The sequence below is a fragment of the Coffea eugenioides genome, chromosome 6, assembly GCF_003713205.1.
Source record: "Coffea eugenioides isolate CCC68of chromosome 6, Ceug_1.0, whole genome shotgun sequence".
Taxonomy (NCBI): domain Eukaryota; kingdom Viridiplantae; phylum Streptophyta; class Magnoliopsida; order Gentianales; family Rubiaceae; genus Coffea; species Coffea eugenioides.
This window is the reverse complement of record NC_040040.1, coordinates 24,992,346-25,005,197: the sequence shown is the minus strand read 5'-3', so window position 1 is coordinate 25,005,197 and position 12,852 is coordinate 24,992,346. Positions and strand designations below refer to the sequence as shown.

At 35.2% G+C, this 12,852-nt stretch overlaps 1 protein-coding gene across 1 annotated transcript; it reads left to right on the top strand.

The window, feature by feature from the left end:
* Positions 1–2,104: 2,104 nt before the first annotated feature.
* Positions 2,105–6,278, top strand: LOC113773929 (disease resistance protein At4g27190-like). The gene is made up of 2 exons (XM_027318523.1): positions 2,105–4,975; positions 5,433–6,278. Exons 1-2 carry the CDS (start codon positions 2,105–2,107, stop codon positions 6,276–6,278), a joined length of 3,717 nt encoding a protein of 1,238 aa, XP_027174324.1.
* Positions 6,279–12,852: the final 6,574 nt, after the last annotated feature.

Here is a 12,852-nt window from a genome sequence, read left to right as displayed (position 1 = left end):
AAAATAAATGTACAAGGGAACAAAAAAAAGGAGCATCTTGTGATCATTTAATTATTACATCTTACTAAATAATTTTTTAATCATAATGTGTTGAAAAAAAAGTGATGTTTCAACTAAATGCCATTGAACAGAAGATTAGTTGTAGGTAGAATCATTTAAACAAGAGTTGCATCTAAAAATCTACCATAGTTATACGAGGAATCCACACATGGACTTTGATGGTGTGAGCTTTTTTATTTTCTTTAATGTCATCATACATAGAATTTTCATAGCTTATTAGTTATTCAAAAACATTTCAGTTGATGCAATCCAGCTAATACCATAGTAAATAATTTAGCGCTTAGCAAGAAATTAAAGTTCTACAAAAATGGAAGGGATTTTTTTTTTTTTGAAAGTACGTACTAAGACTTAGACCAACAAGCTTTCATTGTTGGATACACATAGAAGATCTGTGAAATACATTAGTGAAGAGCTTATTCATTGTTTTATAAATTGTTAGTCGAAAGCATCATCGGAACAGTGCACAGATGTTGATTAGACCAAAGAAATCATTATTAATTCTTTCTTGATGTAGTGTCTAATCTCCCATTAGAAATTCTAAATTCCAGTGCTATAATAGTTTTAGATATAGTGTCTACTCTCCCTTTAGAAATGCTAAATTCTACTGCTATAATAGTTTTACTTGCATTTTTCCTGTGATGACGCTTTTTAGTGATTGCTCCATGCCAGATAAAGGATTTTCTTCTATCTTAATTAAGACTCCTAATTTCTTGACCCGCTTCATGTTCTTTGCCAGCAATGTAATGAACTATTACAATTCACGAATAAGACTTAAAAATATATTCAATTAATCTTGCTATTAAGCACGCAGAAAACTAATTGAATATTTGGAGACTTTTAGTGGCTTGAGATAAAATTTATATAAGACAATACATATATGCACAATATTTTTATCAACTAGCCTTTTCAGTTTTCTTTCTTTACACTATTTTATTGATTGTTGGACATATGAGATTTTAGATTTTCGTCAAACCAGTGAAAACATACACATACCTTTGCACCTTAATTACTTTATATATTGTATTTTCTAAATTCTTCTTTAAAAAAAAATGATGTGTTTGAATAAAGTTGCCAATATGAGAAATGTGTTGATGGATAATTTGCCTGTCCTGACTCATGATGGTGATTAAAGTGATAACTATCCATATTTTTTCCTACCCAAAAAAGTATTTCTAAATTAATATTGGTTAAATCTAAACTAATAAATGAGAACAATTGAAACATTAATAGCATCCTTTATGTTTCGCCAAACATTTAATTAAACTTAGTCCAAGGACCTAATCTTTGTGTCTCCTTCTGTTCATAGTCATCATAATCTTTACTCTTAAGGATTCATCATCATCAACACCATTATTATTATTTTGGTTAAGAAAGGCTCTACAGCTTACATGAGAGAGAGAGAGAGAGAGAGAGAGAGAGAGAGAGAGAGAGAGAAGATAGGCTTTGAGAGTCAAACTAGGAAATTCATGATCATATGGCTACATCAACTTGAGAGTTTAGGTTGTGTTTGGATTGCAATTTTTTGGAGTTTCTGTAAAAAAAAAAAAATACTACAACGATTTGATATATGTGGTTAAAAAGATGATTGAAAAATATGTTCATAAAAAATATAAAGATATTTTGATAGAAAATCCCTTTCCAAATAAGTTACTTTTCAATAAATTCAATTTAGTCATGATGATGAAGCTACACAATTTGCATCACAAGAAGACGCAAAAAAGAAATCCATACATCAATCTTCCGAATATTTTTGTTTTTGGGGTTTGTTGGAGGGCTAAAGCCCAGCCCGTTATGACTAAGAAATCCACTTGTGACAAATTCAGAATGCAAAATTTTTAAGCACCATCCAGATGTCTATGAATTTTAACTTTTTTTTGAAGGTACATGCATTTGTTTGTTAAATTTTGTTATTGTTGTTTTCCCTTGGGGACATCATTACCTCATTTGCATATTCATAAAATATTTTCTTATCTATTATAAAATCGAATGTTTCTAATTTCCGTAAAAACATAATTATAGACATTCAAACAGAAATATTGGAATAATGGCCGTGGAAGCTATTCGTGATGCGATTGTGGGGAAAATTGTGGAGAAGTGCATTGATCCAATTATGCGTCAATTTCAGTATTTATTTTGCTATAGAAGCAACGTTGAAACCCTGAGGAATGGCATCAAAAAACTCGAGCAAACGAGAACTGAGGTGCAACGATTGGTAGATGCAGCAAGAAACAATGGTGAAGAAATTAAACCAATTGTTACTGATTGGCTAAGGCAGGCTTATGATCTAGAGAAAGAGGCACATACTACTATTTCTGATGGTATGGAGACTGTTAAGGTGAATTGCTTTAAAATTGTCATGCTTCCAAATTTTAAGTCGCGTTATTTGATAGGCCGACAGGCTGCCAAAAGAGGAAATGATATTAAAGAACATCTCAGAGAGGGCCAATTTGATGAAGTTGGATACTTTCCTCCATTGGGGAAAATGCCATTAAGTGAATGGACCCCATCCTTTGAGGAAAGCCTAATTACTAGGATGTCAAAGAAGAGGGAAGTGATTGAAGCTCTAAAGCAGGATAAAATAAGTTTGCTTGCGATTTGTGGTATGGCCGGCGTAGGCAAGACTACTTTGGTCAAACAAATTGCTGATCAGGTTAAGTTTGAGAAACTGTTTGATCGCGTAGCCTTTGCAGCTGTGTCTCAAAATCCAGACATGAGCAATGTCCGAAATCAACTTGTTGAGCGGTTAGAGCTGAAAATTTCTGAGCAAACTGATCTGTCAAGAGCTGAAAGATTGTATATGACACTAACCAATAGTGACAAGAGAATTCTTGTTATATTGGACGACATTTGGAAAGAAGTCGATTTTAAGAGTCTAGGAATTCCCGTCAAAGGTGAATGCAAGAGCTTAAAAGTCATACTGACGTCTCGATCCTCATATGTTTGTAGGGGGATGGGAGCTGAAATCTTTGAGGTGAATGTCTTGCCTAAAGAAGAAGCATGGCATCTTTTTAAGGAGGTTGCAGAAATTTCAGATGATTCTGCTTTGATTGGTGTTGCAAAGCAAGTTGCAGAGGAATGCAAATGTCTACCTCTTGCAATCGTTGTTGTTGCCCGGGCATTAAAGGGCAATCATACTCCAGAATCTTGGGATCGTGCCCTTCGGCAACTAAAAGAGTACACAATTAGAGAACTAGAAGGAGATGAAGATTTAGTGTTTTCAAGAATTAAGTTTAGCTATGACTATTTAAAAAGCGCTGAAGCTAAGTCATTACTTTTGCTTTGCAGTTTGTTTCCAGAGGATTATAGTATTCCAATCGAATGTTTGGTTAGGTATGGTAAAGGCCTAGAATTGTTCCCAGATAGACGGAGGTTAGTAGATGTAAGAGACAAGGTAGACACGCTTATTGGTCACCTGAAAAGCTCCTATTTGTTGCTAAATGATGCTGAAAAAGAAGACTCTGTAAAACTGCACGATGTCGTGCGAGATGTGTGCTTGTCAATTGCATCAAAAGACGAGCATGAGTTCTTAGTGAGCAATTCTGGAGTGGGAGAAAAGAATTCTTACACGGCAATTTCACTAATATCGCATGATTCCAATCATGATCTACTTCCATTTTGCAAGGAATATCCAAGGCTTAGGCTGTTGCGCTTGGTATTCCGATTTGGGAAATTGAACCTACCAAGAGATTCTTTTGTAGGAATGGAAGCTCTCAGGGTCATGGAATTAAACCACTCGCAAATTGAATTTCCACTGTCATGGCCTGGCCAAATGTTAAGGAGCCTTCGGACACTGTGTCTGGATTATTGTGCATTGGGCACTGGAATCTCATCAATGCTTGGACACATGATGCAATTGGAAATTTTGAGCCTCTTTCAATCCAAAATTGTGGATGATCGGTTTCCGGCTGAAATCGCTCAGTTGAGTAATTTAAAGTTGTTGGATTTGAGGGTTGAAAGTAGCATCCATCCCTTACCTAGTGGTATCTTGTCAAGCTTGAAGAAACTAGAAGAATTGTATTTGGGATCTGGTGATCATTTGCAGCTAGGGAGAGATAAAGAAGAGGAAAGAAGATGCCTTAAAGAGATCTCATCAATCTCTAACCTTGCATGTCTCCAAATTGCTTTATATGACCTTAACTTCCTACTTCTATCTTTGCAAGAATTTGATACTCGGAGGCTGTCAAGATTTCACATTGCAGTAGCTAATCATAGAGGAGCAATGATAGATATCAGCAAAAACTATCAATTTCGAAAAAGCTTCGAGCTTTATAATCTTGATGGTGAAGGGTTGAAACAAGTGTTTGATCCTAGTGTTACTAGCATTGTCAAGAGAACTGAGAATCTCACTTTAAATCTTTCTTACTCATCATGCTTGAGGAATCTTGTGCCTAACTTGGGTGAAAATGGGTTTATAAATTTGAAAAGGCTTTATCTGCTCAATGGACAATATGAATGCCTTGTTGATTCTACCGCCAACCTTGTTGCTGGACATGTTTTTGAAAATTTGGTGTCCATGGAGTTAAAATTTTTGAAGTTGAAAGAAATATGTAACGGATTTCTTCCACCTGGGTGCTTCAGACAACTTCAAGAGGTGAGACTTCGTGAATTAAGTGCTTTAGAGTACTTGTGGAAGGGATCAGTCAAACCTCCGTCGCTTTGCAACCTCATATCTATTGAGGTAGAGTATTGTCATAAAATTACAACTTTCTTCTCGCAATCAGCACTGAAATGTCTAGTGAAACTCCAAAGGATAGACGTATATAAATGTGAAAATTTGGAGAGAATTGTTCTGAGTGAGGAAAGTCTGACAGAGGAAGTGCTTGTACTACCCCAATTCAAAGCGTTAAGCTTACGCATGACAAAATTTATTGGTTTTGGCCCTAAAGATGATAAAGCCGTGGCTTTCTTTGACCAGGTCTGTCTTCTCTCCCTCTCTCTCTCTCTCTCTCTCTCTCTCTCTCTCTCTCTCTTTTAGTTTGGGTAATTATATGATATACTTAATATAGTTGAATTCAGGTGAACACCGAAAACACACTCAAGCACTTTCTTTCTCAATATGTTAATTATATTTTCAAAATTAATGTTTCATCAGTTATATTCTAGGCCTTCAATGAGTTTACCCAAAAAAAAAGAAAAGAAAAAAAAAGGCTATTTGGGGTAGTATCTCTTAGTTTTAGTAATTAAAAGTCCAATGATGATGAATAAAAATTGGGTAATAAAAATATTGATAACAATAATTTTGATGCTCGAGTGACGTGTTGGTATGTCTGTCATGTCACCAAACATAATGAATATGGATCCAAACACTACTGCATTTTGCATGTTGCAATCAACGTTATGGTGCTTTACGCTATGTTTGCCAAAAATTTCAGGTTTCACTCCCCCTCTTGGAAGTACTAGAGATTGTTGATCCTGGTGATGGCCCCGAACAACTAATAGGAGGGAAAATGCCTAGTGGGTCCCTCGACAACTTAAAATCCATGAACCTTGTTGAATGTAACTCTATCCGATGCATTGCCAAAGCAGATACGGTTACATTGTTACAAAACTTGCAAGCACTTTACATGTGGTATTGTAGTGGGATGGAATTTCTTATTGACTTTGAGGGTCTAAAAATTCATAATACGCTATCAAAAAAGGGATTTGAAATTCTCCCCAAACTTGAGTCACTGGACTTGCTTGTCTGTCCAAGATTAACCCACATTTGGAGAAATTTTCCTGAAGGGGTTCGAGTATTCCAAAACTTAAGAAGGCTACATGTGATCGGGTGCCCTTTAAACTGTTTGTTTCATCCTCCTAGTGTGGCTACCATGCTCAAAAGTCTTGAAGAACTACAAGTTCATGGGTGCTCGGAAATGTGTGGAGTTATAGGTGAGGAAGATGAAGAGGTCAGCCTAGAAGATAATGCTCAGCATCATGATGTTGGAAAACGTGGAGAAATTGCACTGGGAAGAACCAGCAGGGAGTTGGTGTTTCCTAGATTAAACTCTTTGTGGTTGGACGACCTTGAGAATCTTCGAAGCTTTAGTGGTAGTCATCGGGAGGATTATGAGTTTAAATTTCCCTTCCTCACTGAGTTGATCATAGTGAGTTGCCCAAAGTTGAAGAAATTTTGTTCGGGAAAGTTGAATGCACCATTGCTTAAGAAAATCCAAACAGCACCTAGAGATATAAAGGATTTTGAAGCTCCCGTGGATTTAAAGGTACAAATTTCCTAACTCTATTTTCAACCAATCCTTTTAATTTTTTTCTCACTTCACTAGACTTATTTCCCTAAGAGTTTAGAATATATATTTTAAATAATTATTTCTGAGCATATTATATTTTACAGGATCGAGAGATTTGTCCTTGGTTAATTTTAAATTGACACAATTATCTGCATATTATGGTACATGCCTTTCTATATGCTTACAAAATTTATCTTTTCCCCTTCTTTATAATTACAAGCTGCAGTATGCATGCTTTTGATCTATATGAATGAATCAATGAATGGTATTACATGATTGTGGAATATCATTGATTACAAAATTATATGAACTCTCACGGAATTTTCCATTTGGATGTTGAGGTAAATACCTTTCTATATGCTTACAAACTTTATGTTTTACCTTTCTTCTAATTTTGTCTTTACGTTTTTTTTTTCATTTTTTTTGAGGTGAATGGAACTTTTGATCTTCTATTAATCAATCAGATTCTATTCTCATGTAGCATTATTCATTGATTCTTACTATGTATGAACTATACTTCTATATTGAGTTTGCATTATTGGCTTTCTTATCAACTCTTTTTTTTTTAATCTAAATGTTACCATTTCAGAGTAAAACTAATATGTTAAAACCTATATTTGTTTTGGTTTTGCTTATATTTCTTGCAATTTACGCATTTTATGAAATATTCTTCTTTTCATTTTTTGAAAATAATTTCCAATAAAATAATAATAATTTCCACTGTGAAAAATTGCCGCCTTTATATTTCAGCTTTCAAAGCTCCAATCTCTTCAAAGATATAAAATTGAATATTCCATGTAGGAATCAAGGAAAAAAATCCTGAGTAGAGAAAGCAAAAAATAAACTAGAGCTACACAAGCCTGATGTCAAATTGATGTGGGAATTCCAATGTATTATACCATGTATATTTGTTTTGGACATTATGACAGAGTTGTAATATTCATGCCTCTGTTTTCTTTCACAGAATGTTGTGGGAACCATCAAGTTGATCGAATAATGTGGTCTAGTTACCACAGTCTTGACTGAACTGGTGGATTGGGCTATCAGATATGGATGGAGATCTTAACATGGTTAATACTATAAGTGTGGAACTTATATAGGTATTGTGTGCTTGCTTTTGTCATTGATTTTCAAATAATAAACATATTGTGTGTATAGTATCATGGCTTTTAAATAATAAATGTGCTGTATGTAATGTATCATGACTTTCAAATAATAAATGCATTGTACGTATCATATCATGGACTTTAAACAAAAAGAATGAAGCTTTTTTTTCCTGTGGATCTAAAGCCTAAAGGTACATGCATACATCCTAATTCTCCTGACAATTCTTTTTTGGATGATCGGTGAGGCTAAGATCATTGTAATATTCCTTGAACATTCTGATGAATGTCTTGGCTCCCATCATGATTAGTCTCTCTACCATAAAGAGTTGATATTTGTTTTCAATTACTGGATTCAAGATGCTGCTGCAGTTTGATGAGTATGCCAAGTTGTACAAAGTGCAATACAAAAACCGTGTTAAGATCAATCTATGCAACTAAATTACAGAAGTCATGAAGACAATAAAAATCAAACACTGTTGCTAAACAACATAGCGAGGATTGCCACATCTCTTCGTGACAAACTTGGAGCTTGGAATATATCAGATAGATGGTTTAGAGAAAAAGAATAGGAAAATTAATCCAGGATGGGAAATTAATCCTCAGCATGCCAAAAGAAATCCTCAGCATGCCTCTCATCCTTTGCAGCTGATTCTCTTTCTCCAAGCTGCTCTACCTTTCTTTCCTTCACTCACTCACACACACACACACACACACACACACACACCCCCCAAAAGAAAAGTTTAAGCAACATTAGAAGCAATCATTAGGACTTCTTCCATCTAGCTTCCATTGAAAATTTAAAAGCACCAGCAGATTAGTATGCATCCCAACTACTGCTTTTATCATCCACATCTTTCTCACTCTACACTAATCTTTGACCACACATGCATCTTATCACTACATACAACAGTATACAATGTGTTTGTGAATAGCTTCACAATGTGAGACAATAAAAATATTGGAAAACGCATGCAATTTGTAGCTGCTAAAAGTAACTCCTGGGCAGAAAGAATATTGACACAAGAAATGGTATTAGAACTCATACACCTACCAAGGCAAAACAATTTCTCCAAATATTTGATATGTAAAAGGCCATTTTCCTTTTCTTTTTCTTTTTTGAAAAGAGAAAGAGGGAGGGGGGTTGCAAAGGATATACAAAATTTTGATCTACTGTTGATACGAAATATGGGCCGCTTATGGGCCATGTTTTGGGCTGCAAGAGAATGAATCTTTTAGTAATAGTTTAGTAGTTTATTTTTCAGATTTCTATTTTATTTGGTAGGAATAAGTTCGGTCCAAGACCTCATGTTGAGTTGGATCCGATTTATAGAGTCTAGGCTCACTATTACTTAAGTTGGTTAATTAGCTTTTATTGGGTTATGTTGGGCCAGCTTAAACCCTTCATTGGGTCGATTATAAGCTGTCCATTATTTAGCCCTAGCTATGATTAGTGAGTCATTAGTTTAGTTGTCAAATCGAATAAGGAAACTTGCATTGTTTCCAACTTAGATTAGGTTTGCTTCTTTGTAAGGCTATAAATAGCCAAGCTTTGATAATTTAAGGGAGACACTTTTATGATAAAAATATTGAGAGAGTTTTCTCCATAGCTTTCGAGCAAACCTTGAACAACTTAGAGTTACACTCTAGTGTTCTTGTTCGGCTTATCAATTCAAGAATCGCACTTGAATTGTGGCGCCTTCTACACTTGCCTGAGGTTCACTAATTCGTTTGGTTATGGGTTGAGATAATATCAACAAGTTCGTAGTCACGGGGATTAGAGGGGTCGTAGGGTTTCCGCTGCTACCGTTCTTGCGTTCGAAGTCAAATCCAACAAGTGATCTTGGGTCGCGAATCTTCTCTCCAACGAGATTCGTATCAACTGTTACTCCCAAGATGACAATCATATAAAGTTCAGAAGGATCAGAGTGGAAGGTAATATACCTTGAAGCAAGAGGGGCAAAGAAACCTGGGGTCCTCCCATTTGAAGCAATAAAAAAAGTTCGTCCTGGTGGGACCCATTTTGCAATTCTGCAGGAAATAAATTCTGGACGGGTATCCCCATCAAGATAAGGATACAAAGATCGATCAACGCCAGACCTATACTTACGAGTTTTCAATTTATCACCTCATCTGACATGGATAGCATCATAATCACCAAGAATCACCTTAATCTGTACGAATAACAATGGGAAACAACATCAATCATAATAAATGTCAATCACTTAAAAACAGAAAATTTTAAAGCAAAGCAAAGTTATACCTAACTGCAATAGAACACTAGCCATCCAAAGCAAAGTTATACCTAACTGCAATAGAACACTAGCCATCCAAAAGCATCAATGATGTCATATTAGAGCTTTTGGTTCCCAAAAAGAAGGTATTCAAACAGGTGCCCACATATGGATGACATTTGACCACAATTAGGCCAAGCCATTTTGACTGACAGATGAACCAAAAATTTTTATGAAACTTCTAAATACATGTAGAACCCAAAGGTACACCCAAAACTTTTTTGGTACACACTCTTGACTCTCCAACTGTAAATGCAACACCAACCAATGATCAGCACCTCTGACAAAAATGGTTTGAGGCATACACAAACAGCTAGCAGAAAAGAATGGCTCTGAAACAAAAAAAAAATCACTATCATATTTGAACACCAAGGTTCATTCTCAGATCTCATGTCAAATATTCAAGCCCTACACTGTACACCAAAAATTATAATCAAGCAACCAACCAAATGAGCCCACTAATAAAGTATGCAGTAGCAGTAAAACGGCAAGCCTTCTTGTACAAATTTCAAGTGGAACTCACAAGCATAATACAGTCTCTCTATGTGGTGAATTATCACCCTCATCTATAAGATTAAGCCATATAAAAGAAAGAAATTACTTATCAAGGACTCTCACTTGCCCCCTGACATGTATGCTGAACTCCTTTCAATGCAAAGAGCACGTGACGCACCTATTACGAGTGGTGCCAAACATTAACAGAGAACCCATGCTTACCCTGACACTAGTGTTCATTTACGGTCATATGTAGAAGCTTCAACTGTCAGACAGGAAAAGGAAATATTATTTTTTCTAAAAAAATTAAAAGGTCACAACCTGTTTACGAAAAGTGACAATGCGCCGCACAACTAATTGCAGTAGTCAAGCTTTTACGACATTAATGTTTACCCTACCAGGGAGTGGTGAATGGTAGAAATAATCAGTCTTCTTAAAGTCCCATCACCAAAATGACTACAAAAGGGGAACATATTTCAAACTTCTTGTAGAAGCACCAACCAGAAATCTTCCAATAGGAATAGCAATTTTACGTATCATTAAGATATCATGACCAGTTTTTCCAAACAAGATCCACAGCATTCTCAACATCAAGTTTACTACAAGCCCAGGTTCTACTCTTTTCATTAATCCAAACTTTGATAGTCAACTCAAGAAAGCAATGATACATTTGTAGTGTGCAAATAATGTAATGAGCATATAAATTTTGGCTACCAAACATAAGGACAACTTATCAACTATCTTCCCCATAATATTGAGCAAAACACATTTATGCAAGGGCATTATTAAGCATCACACCTATGACAGACCATTGTGTTCCCATATTTGACAGAACTTTCATTTCTTTCCTCCTTTTTTGATTTGTTTTATTTAGTTTTGTTTCTGTCTGTTCTTTTCCTCTTCAGCTATAGGAGAGGAAGGAAAGGGGAAAACTCATGGCAACAATTCCCCATGTCAAAAACGTTCACACCATATGTAGCACCTTCAGGAGATCATCAACAGAAACATATGCAATGCTCCTATCATGTCCAAATTAGATCAACAAGAAACGTGGAAAAAAGAATGGCCACATTGTAATTGTACATTTACAAAAATGACCAAAAACAACTTAGAGTATATAATGGATATAATAGTGTGTTTGGATAGTAGATTATTTGAGATAATTTTTTGAAAAACTACTGTAACACTTTTTGATGTGATGTATGTGAGATAAAAAGATAGTTGAAAAATGTGTTGATGATGCAAGCAAATAAATTTTGGCAACAATTCACTGTCCAAATGAACCATATATTATAATGCATCAAATTCAAAAATCAAGAATGGCTAATATACAGAGTTTGAAAGGTGGAACAACTCTTAACTTCTTGATAGGCTCTTTGAAGACCTTCAAAATCAAAAATCAACTGATCGAAATTCTTTACATCCACTTTTAGACAATAATGAAGTTAGTTTTCAGATAATAATGAAGTTAGTTTTTACTCTTTGAAGACCTTCAAAATAAAAAATCAACTGATCGAGATTTTTTACATCCACTTTTAGACAATAATGAAGTTGGTTTTCAGCCTAAATGTAAGCTTGTAGTTAAGCTTACTTACACAATTTGCAAGAACCAATGAATGCAGCACTCTCAGACAATTAAGAGACTCCAATTAGTTAGTAGACTCTGAATGAGTATTAGTTGATACAAAACTTGTCATAAGCAATTAAAGCACCAAGAGGGCTAGAATTAGACCAAAAAATACTTTGATTATTTAACTAACCTGATGGTGGGAAGTTTCGACCTGAATTGCTTCAGTCTAAAGCTCACATTTAAAGAGAAGTTTATTCTTCTTTATCTACAAGCCACCTGACTCTTAGGTTAGAGACAAGAAGTGGTCTGATTTTACATCAGTCAAGTTAGAGACAAGAAGTGGTCTGATTTTTACATCATAGGCAGCTATGGTGCAAACTTTAGAATCATGTCGTTCCAAGGTCTTAAGCTCACACTGTGTACTTGAGACCACGAAACAAGACCCCAAAACAACTCAACAAATGATTAGAAAAGTATATTACAAATAAAAGGAGGAAAAAAAGAAAAATTTAAAAGTTCAGAATATAACCTCCACTTAATTATGTTTTAGCCTGTTGCTAAACTTAAAGTATCATAAACATGAGTGGGTAAGGTCCTGCTTTGTCAAACACTTGAAAACATTACAATGATAAGTGGCTAAGTTAAAAACAAAACAGCAAAGCAAACTCTATACATTGAAAAGTTCAAGCAACATTGAAAATTTAAAAGCACCAGCAGATTAGTATGCATCCCAACTACTGCTTTTATCATCCACATCTTTCTCACTCTACACTAATCTTTGACCACACGCGCATCTTACCACTACATACAACTCTATAGATGGCCCTGATGGGCACATGGTTGTGAATAGCACCACAATGCGACACCACAATAGCACCGCAATTTGCAGCTGCTAATTCAGATATAGAATTAGGAGAATACCAAAGAGTATGGCAAACCAGTTTGAAGCAATCAGACATGCTAATTTCAGTACATTTCAACTACATAGGAGTTGTTTTTATGTTATTTTGTATATAAGAGTAACATTACTAAATCACTTACAAGACAGTCAGGAGAGTATTTGTACATTAGATAACTATGAGAAAAGACACAAAAGGGTAATG